The following is a 23,160-nucleotide window of genomic DNA, read 5'->3' on the forward strand; positions in this document are numbered from 1 at the left end:
AAATTATGTGCAAACACTATACAATATAGCAGTAACTTGGCTGCCCCATAGCAACAACATAGCAACACAATAGCATCCACTAAGCAAGACCATTGGCACTACCTTGCAACACTATAGCACCCACATGTAAATTATGTGCAAACACCATAGCAACCAACTGGGATACCATAGAAATAACTTAATAAGACCAAAGCAACCATCTGGCAAACACAGTTTCACTGTGAAGACCATGTAGCAACAGCCTAGCAACCACTTATTGAGCACAACCGTTCTGCATTTCCTTCAGACATTGCACTTTGCTAGTTGCTGTTGTTGTGGTTGTTGTAATTACTGTTATTATTATTTAGTAATATTGTCATTTATGCAGTCATGCTAATAAAGCAACCCTGAGCTTGAACATGAGATTGAGAGAGAGAGGGAGAGAGAGGGAGAGAGAGAAGGCCACATAGCAGTGAGGACATCAGATTCAGGTTTATTACATAACCCTGATATGCCAATGCTAATACTGTGGGCCTGAATACCATCTGTTTGACACTCTACCCCTACCAACACCTCTCTCTCTCTCTCTCTCTCTCTCTCTCTCTCTCTCTCTTTCTCTCTTTCTCTCTCTCTCAAATAGGTGGATACCTCTCAGCCTGACAGTGAAGTGGACTCTGCCAACGTGTTCTCCAACGCATTGTGTGCTGTGAGATAAATATAGAACAGCTGTGAAGCTTGAGAATCATTAGAGAGTGCGAGAATGTGTGTGTATGGGTGTGTGTGAGAGAGACAGCATGTTGCAGTGGGCCATAAACATAGACATAAAGATAGATTGCTAGGAGCAGCATATGTGGGTAGTAAACTCTGGAGCCTGGTAGATCAGGTACACTGCATCAGCTGGTGTGAGTACAGTGTGGGGAATGAGGAGAGGACGTGACAGAGCAGTAATACAGTCTAATGAGACTATTACTGACTATTACTCTTTAATTACGCTGTCAAGATGGATACTAATAACAAATGTTGTGAGCTTATAACCCCACATGGGTCGCCGGACATGGATTTGATGCCAGAAAGACGGTGCACTCACCCAAAATCAGGTTGATTTGGAAACACAGCGTTGGCTCGACCTCAAACTCAATTGCAAATGCAAAAAACAACATCAAGGTCCAGCGTTAAATAGATGTTGAATATTGGTTGATTTAACACAATGATTTAAAGCCAACCACATGTCAACGTCTAACAATGTTAGAGTAGATGGTAACATGATGACGTTTTGCAGACGTTTGGATTTTGGTCACCAGACCTCACAATGTCTCTTTTGACACATGTGAAGGCAGCATCACTAAACCCCAAACACGCTCTGAGGAAAGCGTAGCTCCCCAGCTCTGACAATACAATACAATAGCTAACAGCTGCCTGTGCTAACCAACATCACACTAAGAGTGATGAGAGAAGGAAGTGCCACCAACCCACCAATAACATCCCGCTGCTGATGGCAAGCAGCATGACCCAGGATTCAACCCAGCCAGAGGACCACTCAGAGCCCCCCTCCCCAGCTAAATCTTAATATTTTACATCAGTTTGACATTGACATAATTTATTGGTTTGTGGTTACCCGACACCATGATATAAACCCAAACAATGTCCAAGACCAAAATCCAACTACTATCCGATTTACAACTTAATGACTAATTAATATATATTTATATAAGGGCCCCTGTCATTTATAGGCCCTTAGAATCTACCCCCCCCCCCCCACACACACACACACACTATGGCACATATACAGGGACATATACAGGGAGACCATGTTGGTATATGTAATGTAAAAAAGACATGCTCAAATAAATGAGAAATAAATAAATAAGGATGTCAAAATGGTTAAAACAAAATATCCTGTTGTCTGATGCTAACATGCGTGAAGAGAGAGCAGGACGTATGACGTATAAAGGTTCTTTCAGGAATTCGCTTCAGTGACACACCAGTTACACATCCAGTAACTAGTCTACTTTACAGTTGTCAAATCTGTCAAATTGATGGTCCTGACATTGAATTTTGGCCACCCCTGACTTCACAACCTACAACCTACAGAAACTTAAGAATTCCCATGTCATAAATAAGGTGTGTATAAGTGATATAAAAGCCCCCTACTTCTGCAGAATACCTAAAACATATGAAAATGCATATCATTGTCTTTATGAAAGTAGTTCATACATAATTCACTTTTTTATCCCAAATATCACCATTAAATAACCTAACTTAGCGCCCACTCATAAGCTGTCCCTTAATCTGCATTAAAATAATATGGTAAAAACAATGCTCAGATTGTTTAGTATGGTACATGAGTGTGAGAGTGAGAGGGTGACTGTCACAATGTCTCCTCCTGTTGGGGACATTTGGTATTGAATCTTCCAGCTCTGGCTCCTCCTGGGCTCCTCCCTTCACCTGATTCAGATCAGGAGTCACACCTGAAGCTCATCCCTGGACTTATTGTCACTCCCCTATATTCTCTTTTAAATCCTGAGTGGTGACTGCTGACTGCTGACAGTCCTTCAAGAGCCTTCAAGTCTATCAAACTATTTTAACTGATGCTTTTAGAGGCATGTCTAATGACACCTCGTACCGTGTGAGGCCATCGTAAGGGTATGAAAATATTTAAAAGCACATTAAAAGCACAGAATACCAGTTCTTAGAATTTATTAAGTGAAAAGTTAAGAAAAATTGTGAAGAATAATCATTTATCAGAACTTTTATTCAACTCAAAAGAGGACTATCTGGTCCAAACCTGGACACCTCCCAACCATGATCACATGTCTAAGCAGCTCTAAGTGCTCTAATGGTGGAATTACATTATTCATTTATAGCGCACCATAAAATAGCTTTAGCTGTAACAGAGGCAAGGGCGTAGGTACCATTTTGACATTGGTAGGGACATAAAAGTGTTCCACAGAGGGCCTCCCTGGAAGCTGAGGCCTTTTGCCTTTATGATAGATGTCTGACAGGAGGTTCACATCATCTATGCCTTTATTTATAGATATGGTAGCCAATGCACTCATAAACTGAGGTTTGTTTTTATGTCAGTACATTCCTAAGACACCAATTACAAATTTGTGATTATGTTAACCTAACAGCATCAGCCTTCTGTAAAACTAGCTTTCTGTACTTCACAACAACAACGCTTTTCTGGGATTGACTTTTAGGTTATTAATCAATACTGAATTCAATCATTCTGACACCTGAACACACTAAAGCTGCCATATGAACACAGACAAAAATATGTATGTCTTTGTTAGGTATTATTATTACCAGTATTGTTGACTCCACACATTAGCAACTACAGATTTTATTTTCTTTAACGTACACTTTGGCTCCAAATGTTAATTTCTCTTAATTTTTGGCTGCTGTCTTGACTGAGCAGATTGCCAAATTAGGCTAATTGCTAAACATACATACACACACGTCTTATCTTACTATACCTATGGGGACCTTCCATTGACAGAATTATTACTGTAGCTAATTAACACTATGCCTAACCCTAACCTTAACCTCTAACCAAAACTAAATTATTTCACTCTTTTAGTCTTTCAATTTAAAGTACCAATTTAATTCTGGTCCTACTGGTACCTGCTTTTTGTTTTATTTTATTTATTTATTTATTTATTTATTTAGAAAAACTGGTACTTAATTACTAAAATAATTAAAGTTTTAATTACTAAAACTAAAACTAAAAGTTGGTTGCCATTAGTTCCATATAATAGCCAACGGAATTGTTTCTCATGTAAAAATGAAATGCACAATCAATACGAGACAGGATTTTCGCAAAGAACAGCAAAGCCAACCCTGTTAGCGATGTGGATTAGAGAGGCGAACTTGTAGTAGAGAACAGGATCTGCTATCTGTTTGTGTACCAAATACATTGACTAGACACTGACAGGCCATAGGCGCTGGAAATTAGTAGAGCTATTAGTTGGATAGGTCCCTACTGTACCTATCCAATTCTACCCCCTTGACCTTAGATTATAGATTTTATACTAGTATATAAAAGTTGTTCTATATTATATACACAACAAAGATGTTATGTCCATTTTGACCATGTGTTCCAGTGCTATTACCTCACCTCCACTTTTGTGAGTTTCGCCACTCGTCTCAGCCTTAGACATTCAAAGAGGTACTTTAAATAATCTTATTTAATGGATTTATTTATTGATTAATTCATTTTGAAGGACTATCTAAAAAATACTCCACATGACATCATAAACAAAAGCAGCTGCCTGTGTTTGGTTACTCTGCATGTCAGTTCCTTGTCCCTTTCCTGTCAAAGTGGGCAGGTCTTAGCCATGTTGCTTGACAAAACCCATCAGGCTCTCTGACAATAGCGGAGTCATTCTATGAAGCAGGTGCTGTTTCCATGTGTCAATTTTCAAAATATTCATCAAGAACGAATACTTATTTTTAAAAATTCTCAACATGAAAGGTTTTGTTATCCTGCATAAACCCTTTCATTTTTATACACACAATGAAACCATATTTTTAAACACATATTAGGTAAACACTGTATGTGACAGGGTGGTAAATTAAACCACTGCACTGTAGTTGCAGTTCTTCATGTGGTAAGGTTCCTACCCTAGTACACATGCCAATCCATTTGAAATGATCATTTTCTTTGCATTAATAAAACAAACTATTAACTATTACACAATTAGGGTTTGCGTGGTTCTCTGTTGTAACTGACCAGCATCTTGCCACAAATGGATGAGAAACTGGATGAAATTGCAGGCAAACTTAAAGTCAAAACAGAAGTCAAACAAAAGTCCAAGACCAAATCCCAAATGGCCAAAACATGCTCTTCAATTCATTGGTTAAAACCTTTACTTTTTACTTTGTATCGTCACTGTCCAATGAAAAACAGATAGCTCCCAAATGGTAACTTTACAGGAGAAGGCAAAATAGTCAATATAAAATAAGAGTTTATTCCAAAAGCATTTCTATTGGCCTGTCCATCCAGAATCATTTACACAGTGTTCAGAACAGCTACAGGGTTCAAACCATGAAGAAAACATGTAAATACATGGAAAATACAATAAATATGTGCACAAAATTGTATACTTGTTTTTTATTGGACAGCAGCGATATGTACATTGATGTGTTTTAATGTAGATAACTTTCACTTTAGTATATTACTTATTCTAATAAAAACAGCTACTTAGGATATTAAGCCACGGCCTAGTATTTCAGTTAATATGCCCCTTCGGAAAATGAAGGCTTAAAAAGAAAGGTTTTTCAGATGTTACAGATTAATTCAGTTTGGTTCATGGAAGGTCTGGCCCTCAGATACCTAAAGTGTGACACAGATCTAGGTCTGGCTAATTGCATGTGGGTGTGTGACGGCGCACATCTCCAGCAGTCCTACTGAAGCCTCGACTTTGAAATGTCTTCAGAAGGTTTGTTGAGCAATGCCACGGACGAACCCGTTTAAAAAGGTTCTTCCCGTGTTTCACGACACAATTCTATAACAAACATGCTTTTTATGGAAGCCAATGTATGGAAAGAACCCTTTGAAGCACCTTTATTTTGTAAGAGTGCACAAGGGGGTTATATAAGGTTCTTATTAAAAGTGTTATTACTTAATATAGACTCATTTAGAATGTGACTGATTTCGATGTAGATCAATAGTGTAATTAGTGTTCAGGGGTGTTTCCAGAAAACTACAACCTCAACAGGAACATGATCAATGCAGAACACACACACACTTGGTGAAACCTAATATGCTAATGGGTATTGATGTATTACTATGAAAGCTGCAACACACAGCAGGATTATTCACATGTTTACGAAGCATTGACTCTGTCTGAGAGAGGCAGTGGTGGTCAGCGGGTAGGTAGAGCACCAGGCTGTTGATAACAGGGTTGTTTGTTCAGCAAGCTGCCACTTTTGGGCCCTTGAGCGAGGTCCTTCACCCTCTCTGCTCGCCGCAGTGATAGCTGGCCACTCTGGCCACATGTGCTCACTGTCCACTGTGTGTGTATATGTGTGTTTACTGTTAAAGGTGGAGGCCAATTTCATCTGTGTCTGACACAAATGGTGAATATGGGTGTCTTGTCCTGTCTTGAGTAGAGTGGGTGTTAATGAGACGTGCACAGTGTCTCTCTTATTCGTATCTGTATTCTGTTAGGACCCCAGTAGTCAGGCTTTTTTACCTCCTCTAATTTAATGGATTTACATGAGAATTGGTATTTTTTGCTCCTGTGCTCCCCCTACAGGTGTGGAGTGTCATTCAGTTTTACTCCACTGCTGTAAATACAAAGCATGCTTTGAGCTTGCATGCAGAGAGACACAGAACCGGCATCTGAAGTGTAAGAAGCAGATGTACTGAGGCGCTAGCGGATTGTAACAGGATTGTACACAAATATGACCTGGGTTACACATTGTTATGCAGTTAAATTGTGCAGTTAGCAGCATTCCAGAGTGGCAGTCATTCTCCCTACTATAGTCAGAGTACCATTAACATGAAGGTTTTTTTAAGGGACATTTACTACGTAATGATTAAATGTATGTTTTTTTTATTTAGTAGTTGGATGGAAACCAATGTCTGGTACTCGATGTCTAATGTGATGATGATACGAAGCTGATATGCTGTTCTGTAGTAGATTTATGGTTGTTGGTTGGGCCTGTAGCAAAGTCCCTATTATACAATTAGTGCCCTAGGTAATAGTGCATCCTAAAAATGATATTCTCTGTTCATTTTTTGTTCATAATCTATTTCAAAACACAGAATAGATGCTAACTGACCAGTTTGTGCTAATCTAAGTGTTTTTTCTGCTCTTTGCTGTGCCATATGTGTACCAGATAGACATTAGGGTGTAGGATCCTTTTAAAAAAGCTGCTAGAACTAATGTGCTGATGTATGAAGGGCAGCAGAAAAAGGCTAAATCTCTTTCTTCTGAGAAGTCTCCTCACTTGTTTAGGTTCTTTTTCGGTTCTCCACACACTGAATTTAATAGCCTGTGAATGCTATTGCACATGTGGTGTATTTTAGAGGCCTGTAATGTTATCCAATCATGGTGTTGACATTTCGTCATCTTCAGAACGAAGCAGATAAATGCCACGTCCCTCGTAGACTTGTTGATGAAATGCCTCAGGACTACAAAGATGAATTAAAAGGCCAGAGATAGGAAATTCACACTACACACACACACACAGACTCTCCTCCCAGACAGGCACGTCACACATAAATAGACGCCCCACCGTCTCTCTGTCACACCCAGACATGACAGAATGACAGACTGATGCTCTTTTCCTCACGTCCACTCTAGACGTCTCCTAGAGTCAGCCCTGCTCCTGAGCTGGAGCTTAACAAGAGCGGATGGCAGGACAGGGCGGACGTCTGTCTGCCCCAGGTCTGAGCAGGGGGTAGGAGAGTAAGGGATAAAAAACATGGAAACAGACGAGAGAGTGAACACATTATCAGCAATGCAGTCACTATGAGAGGGAGAGAGAGAGAGAGAGAGAGAGAGAGAGAGAGGGAGAGAGAGAGAGAGAGAGAGAGAGAGAGAGAGAGAGAGAGAGAGAGAGACCAGAGAGAGAGAGACCAGAGAGAAATAGATAAGGAAGAGATATAGACAAAGAGTAAGGTAGAGAGATAGAAAGAGAGAGACCAGAGAGAGAGAGAGAGAGAGAGAGAGAGAGAGAGAGAGAGAGAGAGAGAGAGAGAGAGGGAGAAAGAAAGAAAGGTAGAGAGAGAGAGACCAGCCAGAGAGAGAAAAAAAAAGAGAGAAGCTGGGGTGAGAGGACTGGCTAGAGAGCGATAGGGTGGGGGTATGGGGCAGAAAGAAACAGAGAGAGAGAGAGAGAGAGAAATATGGGGAGGAGAGGTGAGACAGAATTAACGAGATAGGTGAGAGAGACCAGAGAAAGAAAAAAAATTATATATATAAGAGAGAGAGAGAAGGAGAGAGAGAGAAATAGACAGATCAGTGAGAGTCCTGAGAGAGAGAGAGAGAGAGAGAGAGAGAGAGAGAGAGAGAGAGCATGAGACCATGGGGGATGGTTGTGTTTGTGTGTGTGTGTGTGTGAGAGAGAGAGAGAGAGAGAGAGAGAGAGAGAGAGAGAGAGAGAGAGACAGAGAGAGAGAGAGAGACTGATGAAGGGAAAGCTAAAGATTGGTGGGGGGAGAGGGAGGGGGAAGGGAGTCGCAGCAGCAGTAGAGTAGGCATCCACGACACACAAGCACACACAGTCTCAGGACCAGTGCGGTAGGCATCGCTATAGAGGGAGCTTCCAACAGAAGAGGAAACACCCCCCTTACACACACACACAGAGGCAGAAAGGCAGTGAAAGGTAAGAGATCCGGGGGGGCTTTATGTCTGCTCTTGCGTGTGTTTGGGTGTGTAATCCGCTGTGCAGACAGAGCAAGCATCAGCAGCAGCAGCAGCAGAAGAGGGTGAGGGGAGGGAAGGAAGGACTAAGCTGGTATGTGAGGGATGTGAGAATCCAGCGAGGTTGTGTTTTTTTATGGTGGGCATGCCTTCTGACGGAGCGCAGCGCAGTGAGCCTGACACACACACCCCTCCACCAGCTGCTGAGGTACAGTAGAGAGGCTAGGGGTTCCCTTAGTCTTCCATCCAAACCTACCTCACCTGCTTTTGGGATGCACTTAAAGGAATACTCCAGCGGATTCAACCATACCTCTATCTGCTGCATTTGTGGCAGGCGGTCGATTACCACAGGCTGTCATTCTAATGTGTTTCTCTGTTCTTGGTAAATGAACAGAAACCCATTGGCTTGGAACATATTTGTAATTTAAGTCAATGGGCAGATGCTGTAGCCTGTTGGCTTCATTATAAGCACATTTTTAGTACAGTGCAGAGAAATTATGATCTGTGGGGTTAAAAAAATGCTTAAGTGTGTTTTCAGCTTTATCTTTTCTACATACAGTGAAACCAGTGCCAGTGGTAACTGATTGTAGGCTACAGATAACCTTTTGACCTCAGTATGTAAGCCTACACTTCCTTTCTGTCATAATTTGCATCAGTTTCATTGGCCCTTAGATAGAACCCTGCAGGCCTTAATATAGTATTTCGCTTTGTGATAAATCGCTAAATCCTTAAACTAGGGTTTAAGGGGTTAAAGAAGCAGCCAGAACAAGCAGAAAGAGGTTTCACACTCACAATGCTCACTTCGTCCCTTCTTCACCTTCTCTTTAACACTCTGTCAAGCCTTCTGCTCCTATATGTATTAAACTTTCGGGTTGTCATGGCAATGTGTGTGTGTGTGTGCATGTGTGTCTGCATGTGGATGCTCTTGCCTATGTGGTGTGTTTTACAGACTGTGTTTATTAAGATAAGATGTGCTTGTGGTGCTAATCTGTGGTTCAGTTCACTCCTCTGGGACGCAGTGATTGCAGACTAAGCAATATGTGCAATAATCAGATGTCAAAAGATTGAGCTTGATCGTTCCCCATCCCCTTGCCATCATCACCCCCTGCCGTCATTGTATGTTAATATGTAGTTGGATGCACTCAAACATAGAAAGAGAGATGGAGAAATGAGCAGAGGAAGCGAACAGAGCTTTCATTGGTAATGAGCCCAGAGGAGGGTTTGCTGGTGGAGGGGACAGATGGTGGCTGAGTGATGGCAGGGTGACCTTGTGGTCCAGCAGGGCCTGACGCTCAGCTTCGAGCCATCCGTTAGTCATTCAGCCTGGGAGGAGACCAGGTACCTGTGGAGCGTGACGGGACAACACAATGTCATTTGATGATGATGATAATAATTAGAAAAAGAATAAGAAGGAGAAGGAGAGTGTGAAGAAGAGGATGAAGAAGGCCACAAAAATAAAGATACAAGACTAAATAAGATCCAAGAATGTGAAGAAGTTAAAAGAATCCACATAATGCTCTAGAAAACCACATACCCAAGTTAAGAACCCTTTACCCAGTTTAACCCTAGCCAGTTTAAGATGGTTGACCAGTTTAGCTCTTGAACCAGCATAGATTATGTTATCCGTTTGATGGTTTAGCTGGTCTACCAGCATGACCAAGCTGGTTCCCCAGCATAACCTGACAGTCTGACCATGCTGGTTCATTAGCATTACTATGATCAATATCAGCTTGATGACCAGCTTGGTCAGATTGCTCATGTTGATACACCTGCTAGTCCAACAAACTCAAATATAAACGCTATGCTGCACGGCTTTAGAACTAAGCTGGCCAACCTGATAAGCCAGCTTGTTTATCAGTGCAGAAGACCAGCTTAGCTATTCTGAAACCAGCCAAAAGCTGGTCTTGAGCTGGACTGGTCCGTTTGCAGTTTGAATTCTAGCTAAATTACATTAAATATAACCGCATTAAAACATGCATTTTATACTTTTATACCTTCTATACCGTTTTAAACATTTTACAGTTTTAAAACTGGTACACAGACCCTCCTGAGGAGGCAACCCTGTTCTGCAATCAGCTCGGCAGATAGCAAAAAGGCCAAACAGGCTTCCAGGAGTTCAGCATTCACTATTTACATTTAGTGAAGTGAGTGCGCATCTGCCATAAGTAAGTATCAGGCCTCTGTGGGAGCCCAGCAAGAAATATTACAAATATTTGAATTCTGGTTCTTGGACCATTCGATCTGTCAGGTTTCTGAAAGTTCCTAGAATGTTTTTATTTTTACATTTATTTGTTTCTTTTCACAATTAAATGTGGTCTTTTTTGCATTTTGTAGGCATATTTTAAAAAAGGTAATGCAGGTTCATGGTTTGAACTTTTATATTATCAATGTAAATACAGAAAATATTACATTCTATATTCAAATAAATTCTCCAATGATTTGGAAAATGTTATGATATTTATAATAAATTATTTGATTTCAGTTTGATCAATGTTTTTATTGATTGTATTTTTAGTTTGGGGGAAGTTAGATGTTTCCATAATGTTAATTTTTTGCATAACTGGGAATGCTCTAACAACTTTGTGATGCAAACCATCACAAGCTAGCCAGAGTACCATAGTCTCCATATTGACTTGTGTTTAGTAGTGTCGAAGCGCAGAGGTATCTTTGAGTTTTTAGCCTATTCAAACTAGCTGAGGTTTTTCTTGGGAAATAGCAAAGCACTTTTGTAAGTCGCTCTGGATAAGAGCGTCTGCTAAATGCTGTAAATGTAAACCTTTATTATGTCACAACATTCACGGGACATTATTTCTGTTATGTTACTGGCTAACTTCACATAGCTGAAGTTTATTATCACGTTCTCTGCTAGCTGGAAAAGTGAAACTACACACAACTGAGGATTTCATATAGGCACTACAGAAATTATGCTAGCAAGGTTAAATGCATATTGTCACTGTCCAATGAAAACTATGTTGTTATGGGGTTGTTACACGTTTCTCCAAAATAGTAATTTAGTTACAGTTACAGAAGCTACAGCAGCTACAGGACAAGAAAACAAAATATGTACAAAAATAAAGATATGTTTTTTTTTTATTATTAGACAGCAGTGATATGAAGAGCAAAATAGTTCTTAAAGTGAAATTTTGAGTATGAAACTACCCAGCTCATAAAAAAATGACTGCTAAATCAAAAAGTACAGTGAATTACTTAATTTAAAGTTGGCCCAACATGTCAAGGCTATATTGAGGCAAAGAGCTAAGTGCATACCAACATTCAACATATTAGATTCATTAAAAGAAACAAAAATAAGAAATGTATGACATCAAATGTCATGCGTTCTTGTGGTCTGATCTAAAGGCATTGGAGCAAAGATGCTTCAAGATGAACAGTTAGAACAGCGCATGTAATTGGACTGATCTTGTGAAAATCTGAGCGCACCATAGCATGTGCCTTGTAAGAATCCTCCAGCTGTAACAGTCAGAAGATAGAGTGCCCAGCTCACCAGTGCAATCTCTCCATCTCACTTTGTAATTAGAGTGAGAGACATACAGACAGAGAGAGTGAGAGAGTAAGACAGAGTCTTTGCGGGTTTTCAGAGGAAATCGATGTGGATTAGCGTTTATTGAAAAAGAGGTGTCTGCATTTGGTTGCATTTTAGTCCAGCTGGAAAAGAAATGCTGAACAAGCAACAGACACAAAGTAAGCTCAGACAGACTGACTGACAGAGAAACTCACCAGATTTTTGGATACTGAGGCCAGTTCTGGGTATTTTAAGTTGTGTTTAATTTTTTCTAAGCTTTGAAACTGCTCTTCCTCTGTCTACATTTCTGGATCAGTAAGAGCTTGATGTATTCCTTCCTTTATTTTGTTTGTCGGGCAGTGGTGGCTCAGCGGTTAGCACCAGGTTATCGATAACAGGGGTTGTGGGTTCGATTCCTGGGCTCGGTAAGCTGCCACTGTTGGGCCCTTGAGCAAGGCCCTTTACCCTCTCTGCTTCCCACTGCTCTGGGTGTGTGTACTCACTGTGTGTGTTCTCTACCGCAGATGGGTTAAATGTGGAGGACACATTTTGCTGTACATACTACAGTGACAAATACGTGCACCTTTACCTTTGAGAAGAATGTCACCCTCTTTGGGAACAGAAATATCCACTAATTCAATCAAATCAGGTTTAGTGTCACATGACATAAACACAGATGTAAAGGTGAGATATTTACAAAATAGAAATACTGAATATTTACACACGAACATATAGTATACACACACTATGTCATGTTTACATTACTATTTCCATATAGACACTGGATAGGTGTGAATACAGTGTAGTGTGAGGGGGGAGAAGTCTTTGTGGGTTCAGTCTGACTGAGCAGAGGTCACAGTTCCAGTAGTAAGTGTTGGGTGCAGCATGTGTTTGAATGGGGTGGAGGTGTGATGATACAGGTGAGATGGTTTTACACTGCGCTACTGTCTGTTCAGCAGCCTGATTGCTTGGGGGTAGAAGCTGTTCCGGAACCGACTGGTTCTGGTCTTCATGCTTCTGTACTTCCTGCCGGTGGGCAGCTGTGAGACCAGGCAGTGGCTTGGGTGGATGGAATCCAACTTCATGCATTGTGCGAATAGGTCTTCTTCAATAAACTAAATTCTAGGAGACTAAAACTGATCTTAAATAGCAGATATAAAATAAGGGACAAGTAACCATAGCAACCTAGTGGCTAGCCTCCCTGCAAGATTTATTTTTTTAGATTCATCCATATTTATAACCATAATATACTCAAGAAAACTACATAAGCTAAACGAGTTTAAAAATGAACACATGTAGTAGTCAATACTGGTCCTTTTAAATCACAACTCTATGCTTACTAGTTAAATGATCATGCCCAAGCAAAGTTTGTGGGCACCATTTTGGAGGTATTCTGGGTCAAGGCTGTTCTGTGGTCACCTTGGAATATTTACTTTTAACCCAGCTTCCTTTTATTGGGAAAGTAGTAGCTATCGTTAACTCCTTTCGTTGGTTTGGACAGACACCCAGGCAGGGCAGCAAAAATGGGTTCATCTGGTCTTGTTAGGACTATAAAATGCCCTACAGTCCTGCTTTACTTTAGGAATTCTCAGACATTTGTAATATATATCTAATGTCTTGCTTTAATGTGAGGAAAATTGAAGCAAATGAAGGCTGCCAGGGCTAAGCACAATGGTCTCTGCTGTTGGGACTCTTCACTGTTGTTGAAGTGAACAGCTTACCTTTGCTGTCCGGATTGGGCTGTCGCAAGTTCTTCGGTAGAAATAGAAGTCTTTAAACCCAGGCACTGTTCACAGGTGAACACGCTTATGTTGTAAACAAGATTCTACGTTTTAACGGTCAGATTGTTCGGATCAGTGTTGTAAAAGATCACAGTTTATCCAAATAAGAGTCCTTTCATCCCTGCTGGGTTTGTCTCGATATGGATTCTCTCACTTTGCTTCAGTTTTATTGTTTTCAAGGCTCCTAAATATAACAGGAAAGCTACCTGTCAGTAAGCTACCTATCTAGTACTACTAAGTAATACATCCTACCCTCCCTAGTAGTCTTGACACAGTGGGCAACCTAAGCACTCGCTAAAAGGCCTGGTTCATGGCATGTTGGCCTAGCATTTCACATGTAAGAATTTACTCAGTTCACCGGCTATAGCCATTGCATTTTGGAGTAACTAAAGCTAGATCTATCTTAGTGATCTGCTGTTCCTCTGCTACATTCTTTAACAGCTCAGCCAGATCTGCACCCCTGTGGCTCTCCTCTAATTTACTGTCCTTGTTTTGGAGCACAATAGATGCCAGTTGTCGCTTATTGGTGCTACAGTGCGCAGCAGTCACAGTGACATAGGATTCTTTGGAAATGGATGTCCATGCATCATATGTTACAGCTATCCTACCAGTTTTCTTCAGTGAGTCCATGACTTAATTTTGGTCTCATTGTAGAGTTTGGGGATCACAGAGTCAGTAAATTGTCCCCGGGATCGGGTTGCTGTATCTCAGATGCAAACACTGAGCGAAAGTTCTGGTTCTCAAGGACTGAATACGGATGCAAATCTGTAATCTTTAATCTGACAATAAAATGTGTGATAGAGTTTGTGATTCGCTTCACTCTTTCTGAGTTGGGTAGAAGCGTTGTCATTGCTGGCTTCATGGTCCTCTGGTTGGCAGCAATTGAAAACTCCCTGTTCTAGCTGCTGCCAACCAGAACCAGAGTCTTTTGTCTTTAGTTACTTAGAGGTAGGGGAATCAAGTCCACCCTCCCAGATCCAACTCCCCTGCTTTTTTATTGGACCCAAAATACACATAAGTCTACATATAGTCAGAGGCTCACAACAAGTTAGCAAAACTGTTTCAGCCCCAAGGAAAGTGACAAGCAAAGCGACGTCACTACAGACGGCTGCTCTTCACCTGTTGTCTACGCCCCCTTCCAGGAAACTAGCCCTGTCAATATAGCAGAGCAATTACTGCGAGATAAAGAGTGCATTAAGGTCATTCAGTTGCAATCGCTGGATGATTGTGTGTGATGGTTGCAGTATTACAGAAAACACTGGGCTGTATAAGGGTGGCTTGAACCAGGAAAAAAGCCTCTTAAGAGGAGCTGGAATGAAAAGCTGTGATGAGGTATTGATTATTGATGCCGTGGGGACTTGGAAGACATCCTTTTGGGAGTGTTTTCAACTGATCACATTTCTCCTGACTTCACACTTTGTCCACGTTCATGCTGACCGGGGGAATAGCATGGCTTGCCATTACTGTAAAGGCCTGCTTATAGTCATTCTATTCATCTCATTTAGCAAACTTAAAAAATGTTCTTCAGTCGTATTATATATTATTATTGCTATTATTTACGATTAGTCTATTAACCTTAAACACAATGTACTATAGTTACTAATATAATCTATAGTGACAACCCTGTTACACATATATAGAAGTATAGAGTCTATAGGGCTGAGAAATGTGCTTTTTCCCCTTTCCTTGAGGCTGGCAGGACTATCAGATGAGTCAGTTCTGTGAGCGAGGCTGAAAGGAGAAAGAGAGACCTGCTGTCTGTGTTCCTGCCCATCTTGTGCTCTAATGAGAGAAGTCATGCCTGTCCTATCAGCCAGCACAGGTAAGAGCTTCATGCTAGTCCTGATGCAGTCAGGCTAGTCTCCTTACAGCTCAGCTTGTCTGTGTACATCATTTATAATGATGTTCATGCTCTGTTTCTGAATAAATATGTAGAACAGTATGCGGTAGTGATGTGCTACCATATGTTCCTGCCCTGTGTCTAGGCCTACACGAGATGCTAGCCCTGCTAACATCTCAGCTGCACCCAGACGCCAACCACAAAGAGGATTTGGTCTTCCTTCGGGAGGTCTTTAGCGAGAGGAGCCTCAGCTATCTAATGAGAGTGAGTATAGCTTAAGCCTGTGTTCCAGGCTCCATAAGACAAAGGCAGGCTCATACATAGTTGTACAAGTCAGTGCCTTAGAAGGTAGTGATGATACCTTTAACAGAATGAGTCGCACAATACAGACAGTTAACTTCTACCTGTTAGTGTTTAGTGCATACTGTATTGACAAAAGTATTGGGACACCTGTTCATTTATTGTTTCTTCCGAAATCAAGGGTATTGCAAAAATGTATCCTGCTTTTGTTGGAGTAACTCCAACTATTCTATCTAGGGAAGGCCTTCTACTAGATTTTGAAGCATTGCTATAAGGATTTAATTGCAAGCGGCGACAAGAGATCGTTAGAGAGAGCTTTAGTGAGGTCACCTCAATCCCAACTTTCCAACTTATATCAAAAGTATTGGATGGAGCACCAACCATCATCCAGAGAACACAGTCCCACTGCTCCACAGCTCAATGCTGGGTGGCTTTATACCAACCTAGCCCACACCTGGTTTCCCCCAGAAAGTGAGAGCTCCGTGTAGATCACTCAGAAGACCTACTTCTTACATAAAGAAACAATTGTGCTTTAATCGCAGATTCATGAGCGCCTCAGGCTGTACGAGCATCAGAGCCCAACCCCAGTGCTCCACAGCGCCGCCTGCCTGGCCGAAGATGTAAGTGTGTTTCCTCAGGCTTTCCATAATGTGCATTAGGCTCAGTGTGAGTGTGAAAGAAAGTGGTATTTCAGGATAGATCCTAGATTGATTAGCACTGTGTTGGAATTAAATGGCTATAGCCAGTGTGTTGTTGGGGCTGTGATTGACAGGTGGCTGAAGAACTGCAAATTGGACCACTGGAGGGAGATGAAAAAGAGTTATTCATGCTTCTGACCACTCCACATGTGAAGGTACACACACACACACACACACACACCCCACACACAGCATTGCACTTTTTCTAATGCAGTTGTGTGCTATTAATTACTAAGGTGTAGCTCTTTCAACCCACATAGCAATTTTAGTGCCAACACTCAGACGTATAATTACTGTCATTAAAGAAATGGTGTAAAATCACTGTCATTAAAGAGATTAAAGTGATTAACCCTAATTGGATTTAGGTTTATGAAGTGTGGTATGATGGAATGCCATCGTAAGACAAGTTTTCGAGCTGCTAATTAGACTGATCTTTGCTGTGCCTAAGGCCTCTTACCTCGCACTCTCTCTCTCTCTCTTACTCCCTTTTCTCTTTCTTGCTTCCCTAACCTCACTTATTCCCTTCTTCCTTTTTTTCTCACTCACTCTCTCTCTCGCTTTCTCTAAGTTCCTCTTCCTCTCTTTCGTCTTTCTATTCCTGTTTCTCTCTCTCCTTTTCAGTCCCTCCTTTCTGAATCTCTCTATCCCCCCTTTCTCTTTATTCCTTCCCTTCCTATTCTATCCCTATTTCTGTCCTCCCCTCTCTCTCTATCCCAACCTCCCTCCTCCATTTTCTTTTTCATTCTCTCAGTTCCTTTGCCTCTCCCCCCCTTCCTATCCTTATTTCTTTTCCCCTTATTTCTTTTTCTGTCCCTCCTCCCCATCTCCTTTTCTCTCCCACTCTATTACTCCTTCTTATCTCTATCTATCTCCCTCTACCTTAACCTCCTTCTTCCCCCTTCTCTCTCTCTCTCTCTCTCTCTCTCTCGTCCTTGGCAACAGTCAAGCATGTCAGATTTGATTCTAAGCCTCCATTTTGCACCCCTCCCCCTTGTGTATGTGTGTGTGGGTCTATCTGTATGTGTGTGTGTGTGTGTGTGTGTCCATGTCTCACCAGGCTGTACTAACAGTTCATGACACGGTGGCACAGAAGAACTTTGACCCGGTGCTGCCGCCGCTGCCAGACGACCTGGATGACGAACTGGAGGAGGAGTCGGTCAAGATTGTCCGTCTGGTGAAGAACAAGGAGCCTCTGGTTAGACCAGCGTCTTTCAGACCACACGTCACTTCACTGACTGTCCATGATGGATACATTACAGTCCTTATATTCACACAGACACAGTATGGCACCAATACAATAAAGGCTCTTATCATTATGTATAACAACAATAACAACAGTACTGATAGTAATAAGAATAAGCGCAGTGTTGTTACCACAGTGTCTGTGTATTGCTGTAGGGTAGTCCTACAAGTCTGACTGTCTAGGCTGCTGCTGCTGTATCCTTACTTGATCTAGCACCATCTACCACACTGAGATATTAAACTGACACTATGTGACCTGATTTGAGCTTTCACTGTTCAGGGGGCAACCATCCGCAGGGATGAGGTAACTGGGGCAGTGGTGGTTGCAAGGATTATGAGGGGTGGTGCTGCGGACCGCAGTGGTGAGTAAACTCCTACCTCCTTTACACCCCAATGCATTACTGCCCCCCCCCCCCCCCCCCCCCCAAGAGTAGGATTAGGGTCAGATAGCTCTCTTATTTATGACTGTATGTTGCGTCTTTGGAGGACAGGTGAAGAAAATCTGTGTAAATGAACAAAACTGCTTGAATATCTCTAAAAATGAGGCCTATATTGGCAAATAAAACGTAAAGCAGCGCACGACTTTCTAAGCAACAGATGGAGTTTTGTGGTCACAAGCCAGATACTGGCCACAATCTGCGATTTGAGATTACTTTGACAGTATATACGGAAACCCCTTAATAACGTAGAAAATCTGGATTATGTATTGAAGGACCCCTAATTTCAGCCTGGACTGCTTTTCAAATGAGGCACAACACAAGCCAGCCAGTCAGAACAGAGGTCATTTACATGATATCACTCTTAAAGGGGCCAGATAATGCATTTATTAAGTATTTAGTAATTAGCTTATTGTTGTATAAATAGCTTTATATTTGACTTTGGATACAGATACGGTTTTACAAGCCCATTTACCACCCTGTTATTTTCCTTTAATGGTGGGCTCATGAAAAAAAGCTTTGCTGTTATTGGCTGGTTCACGGCATCATGACAGATCACAGAGGCCACAAAGCCTAGCTTAGCACTGCAACAAGACCAAATTAATGTGTGTATATATTCTTGAGTCATATTGCGTAGTGTTGCTGTCCTCTCTGTGTCCTCTTTCTGTGCTGTTGTGCAGTTAGCTACATTATAGCCAGTTGGCTGGGTTAGCTTTTAGCCCAGCACATGCGTGGCCCTTCTCTGAGTCTTTCAGATTCCACGCCCAGTTTACATACATTCTCATTAAGCAGGATTGTCTTGCAACAGTGTTGGAGGTTCACAGTTTGTCAACTTTCTTGAACTTTCTTAAGTTTGTCTTAATCTTAAGATTTATCTACCCTACAGTGCAAAAAGAGTACTGTCATTTGTGTTTTTATTGATGTTTTAAAAAATAAGATAAGAAAAATAAGAAAAACCTAGCAGGCTAAATGTCTGGAGAACAATATAAAGTGTCTGAAAACTAAAAAATGGAATTCTAACACCCTCGCTATATCGACTGAAAGCAATGAAAACAGGGTCATAATAAATGAGGGATAATAAAAATGAGGGAATATTCTAATGCAGAATATTCCAAAGCACAACTTTTCCAGCGACAGATGGAGCTCATAGTGGCCCCAAGCCAAATATTGACCACAATCCTCCAGATTATGCCCACTCCCTGCCATTTCAGATTACATTAACAGTATACTGTATATGGAAGTCATCACATGAAATAGTCTTGGTCTTGCAGTTTGTTCTTATATATGTATTTTAGGCTCAATAAGATTCCCATTCACGTTGCGTTGTCTGGCGTTCTCTCCACCAGATGGCTGATTGCTCTTTGAATGTTAAAGGTCGCGTCCAGTCGGGTCTTCAGTGTGTGGATGTGTGTATTGCAGTGGTTATGTCAGACTGAATATGTCCGCAGGTCTGGTGCATGTGGGGGACGAGCTCAGGGAAGTCAACGGAAATCTCATCATTCACAAACGACCCGATGAGATCAGCCAGATTTTGGTGTGTATTATTGCATTTGGCTGCTTCATAACTGTATTACTTGGCTTTACTGAAGCACGTGGTGCACTTTAATGTTTTACAGTTTCATACACAAACTGGATCACAGAGTTATCTATAAAATGAAACGTGTGCTGCATAGCAAATGACGGAATTTTATTTATATAAATTATTATATATAGTTTATATTATACAGATTAAACAATACTGTTTACATTTTAGTATTATGTTAATTAATTAATAACTCAATTATCAATAAAACTAAAGAGCTAAGCCAATTTTTAGAAAATGTGTAATTGAATATATAATATAATAAATATAGTTAAATTAAATAAATGAATAACCTGTCACAAATGCATTCAGCAATCTATTCTGTACTTAAAAACACGTGTATATATATAAAAAAAACATTATACGTTATCCTGTTAAGACACATGGGAGAAAACTCTGCTGATGTTCATTTTACTGGTTGGTTTGTTTACTTGTATATCTTCTGTTTATGTTTTAGGACAAATGTGTTTAGTATTTTTTTAAATTAAGCTTTCAGTATTGATTTATTTGTTTGTTTATTATTTATTTAATGCTCTTATAACTTGAAGTGAGGAACCCCTTGATAAATATGTCTATTTATACGGTCATACATAAGTCTTTAAAAAAAATTAATGTTTACCTATAGGAAACACATTGGATGTAGACTGCCATACAATGCCATTCAATACAATACAGTCATATACCCACTTAGTTTATTAATTCAGGGGTCTAAAAGTTCTAATGGCCTCTTAGCTCCTTGGTAGTGATCATGATTGACTGCAGCTGATAGCTTCTCTGTGCCCATATAAAATTGTATTTTATTTTGACAGCACATGCTTACTGACTGTCAAGCACGGTGGTGGTAGCACCACCAACCAGAATTCTGCCAGAAGCTTCCAGAAGTGTCTGGTGCAGCTTTCTAAGGGACATTTGAACCAAATATTAGGGGTGCTGTATGTATATTTTGAACCTCAGAACTGCCCCCCCCCAAAAAAAAAAAAACTTGTTCAAAGAAAATATTGAGAGCTCAGCAACCCAGTGATCAATTACCCTTTTAAAAATTACAGAGGATTATCTTAAAATAGACAGAATTTTCCAATCATTTTTACAAGTTTGCTTTTTCAGTAATAGACAAAAAATCTGCAAACATGCTTAATGTGAGTAGGTGACTATTTTTAGCTGTGCAACATAGCAAAACTTTGTTCATTTTATATAGATATATTTTACCCATTTTATATATTAGCCACTTTGGAAACCGTGTAAGCAAGTGTGTTTTGGTTTACTTAGCAACTTGACAGAGGTAGAAGAGTGAACATTTAGCAATGCTACAATCCTTAAGAATATAGGAACACACAGTGCTAATTATTGAGCTAGGGAAGGGAACTGTTCCTTTAACTTCAAGAAAGACTTCTGTTTTTATTTTTGGCTGCAGTCTCAGTCTCAGGGCTCCATCACTCTGAAGATAATCCCTGCCATCAAGGAGGAGGACAGGCTCAAGGAGAGTACGGTGAATGCCATCATTGTTTACATTCTTCAACCAATCCCAACAAGTCAAGGTCAAAAAGGTTCAAAGAGAATGGGGAAAATCGGCATAACACCAGTTACACCAAATTTTCTTGCTGGATTTTTTTCCTTATCGGTTTCACTATGTCTTTCTCCTGGTAGCTCTAAAAACCTGCTTACTCCATGACTGTTTACTCATATCTTGTCTGATTCCTCCACAAGGTCTATTTAAGGGCCCTGTTTGACTACACCCCCTTTGAGGACAAGGCCACGCCCTGCCAGGAGGCAGGACTTCCTTTCCATCGAGGTGACATCCTGCAGGTAGTCAGTCAGGACGACGCCACGTGGTGGCAGGCGAAGCGCGTGGGGGACAGTAACCTGCGGGCCGGCCTCGTCCCCTCCAGACAGTTCCAGGAGAGGTATGCTCCTTCAAGTGGCAGATATGAGGATGACTACCATCCAAAAACACAAAGAACGTAAATTGCATGTCTACATGTTAGTTGGTGTCTATAGTTTACAGCTGTTGTCTTATCCTTATCTCACCTGGAAGTGAGACAGTAGCCATAAGTAACAGCAACAGACCTACAGAACATAGACTCCTCTGTAGGTTCTATAGACAGATTAGATTAAAAGGACAGATTAAACAAAAGTAGAACTTTTAAGTATTTCAACCCCATCCCATCTGTAAAGCATGGTGGAGGGTTTGGGACTGCTTTACCCTTTCACCACCTAGGCACCTTGCGACCATTTAAGGAACAAAGAATTCAAAGGAGTATCAACATATTTAACAGGAGAAGGTAAGGGCAATGACCTCCAGCTGAAGGGGTGTTGGGTAATGCAACAAGACAATGACCCAAAGCCCATGAGAACATCAACTACAGAAAGAATGAAAAAGAAGGAGATTTGGGTTTTGGTATGGCCAAGTCAGAGTCCTGACCTCAACCATATTCGAGAGGCTGTGGCATGACCTGAAGAGGGCTGTGCACACAAGGCATCCCAGAAATATTGCTGAACTGAAACCCATTCACAGAGAGGAATAGTCCAACGTTCCTCCTTAAATTTTTACTTAGATAACAATCAGACCACATTTTATTAGTAATCAATGCAGAAATCCAGGCACTTCCAACTTCCTTACCTTTTCTGCCAACTATATTTCGTACAATTAACAGCAAATATGACATTCATGCAGTTGCTAATTGAAGGACTATAAACTTCCATTACTTTTTTATCATTTAAAGTTTATGTTTCCCCCTGAATTCTTTTTGCAGGCGGCTGGCACACAGGATGAAAATGGGCACCTATCAGAGTCCTAAGTCTCCAAGATCGCCAAACTGTAAGTCATCCACGTGCGACTGAACATTACTGCCCGACAGCTTTACTGCCATAAACTCTTATCTGTCCACTCATGAGTCTTCGGGCTAAACAGCAGGCAGGGACCATTTTGTGTAAATCTTTTCCACTTCCTCTAATCTGACAGCAGCATGCTCAGTCCGGTCCAGAGTGCAGGCAGGGCTTTAGGAATATGGGAGATTTCCTGCTGCTGCCAAAATGAGAAGGAAGCCAAACAGTCTCAGATTAATCCCCTTCTGTCCTGCCCCTGACCATTTTCACCCCCCTTTTCCTAGCATCTGTTATCCGGGTCAGAGGACGCGTGCCATTTTTCTCATTTGGATGCAAAGATACAAACAAAAGAAATGCAAATGTACTGTACAGATGCATCTTATTACGGCCACATTCACTGTACCCACCAACAGCAGTAATGCTTCCAGTCTTCCAGTAGAAAATGCTTCACTTGTGCTGTCTGTTTTCCCACTCTGCTTGCCACAGATGATCAAGCTTGTGATAAAGGTATGTAATCTGGGATAAAACAAAAACAAACACACGGTAGGGGGGATATTTACAGATTACAGTATACTGTAAACAA

The 23,160-nt window shown here is 41.0% G+C and overlaps 1 protein-coding gene across 3 annotated transcripts in view; it reads left to right on the forward strand.

Annotated features, from left to right (window-relative positions):
- Positions 1-8,164: 8,164 nt before the first annotated feature.
- The window catches only part of mpp3b (MAGUK p55 scaffold protein 3b), a 30,410-nt gene continuing 15,414 nt past the window's right edge, over positions 8,165-23,160 (forward strand). For 2 of the 3 annotated variants that reach the window (XM_072667071.1, XM_072667073.1), the window contains exons 1-12: positions 8,165-8,316; positions 15,347-15,477; positions 15,641-15,759; positions 16,338-16,415; positions 16,568-16,648; positions 17,551-17,688; positions 18,016-18,097; positions 19,621-19,706; positions 21,166-21,240; positions 21,459-21,655; positions 22,505-22,569; positions 23,064-23,084. In XM_072667071.1, the coding sequence (XP_072523172.1) occupies positions 15,441-15,477; positions 15,641-15,759; positions 16,338-16,415; positions 16,568-16,648; positions 17,551-17,688; positions 18,016-18,097; positions 19,621-19,706; positions 21,166-21,240; positions 21,459-21,655; positions 22,505-22,569; positions 23,064-23,084 (979 nt within the window). In that variant the 5' untranslated portion in view covers positions 8,165-8,316; positions 15,347-15,440. The remainder of the gene's footprint in view (positions 8,317-15,346; positions 15,478-15,640; positions 15,760-16,337; positions 16,416-16,567; positions 16,649-17,550; positions 17,689-18,015; positions 18,098-19,620; positions 19,707-21,165; positions 21,241-21,458; positions 21,656-22,504; positions 22,570-23,063; positions 23,085-23,160) is intronic. The other variant, XM_072667072.1, reaches the window with a different exon arrangement.

Source organism: Salminus brasiliensis, chromosome 22 (assembly GCF_030463535.1).
Source record: "Salminus brasiliensis chromosome 22, fSalBra1.hap2, whole genome shotgun sequence".
Taxonomy (NCBI): domain Eukaryota; kingdom Metazoa; phylum Chordata; class Actinopteri; order Characiformes; family Bryconidae; genus Salminus; species Salminus brasiliensis.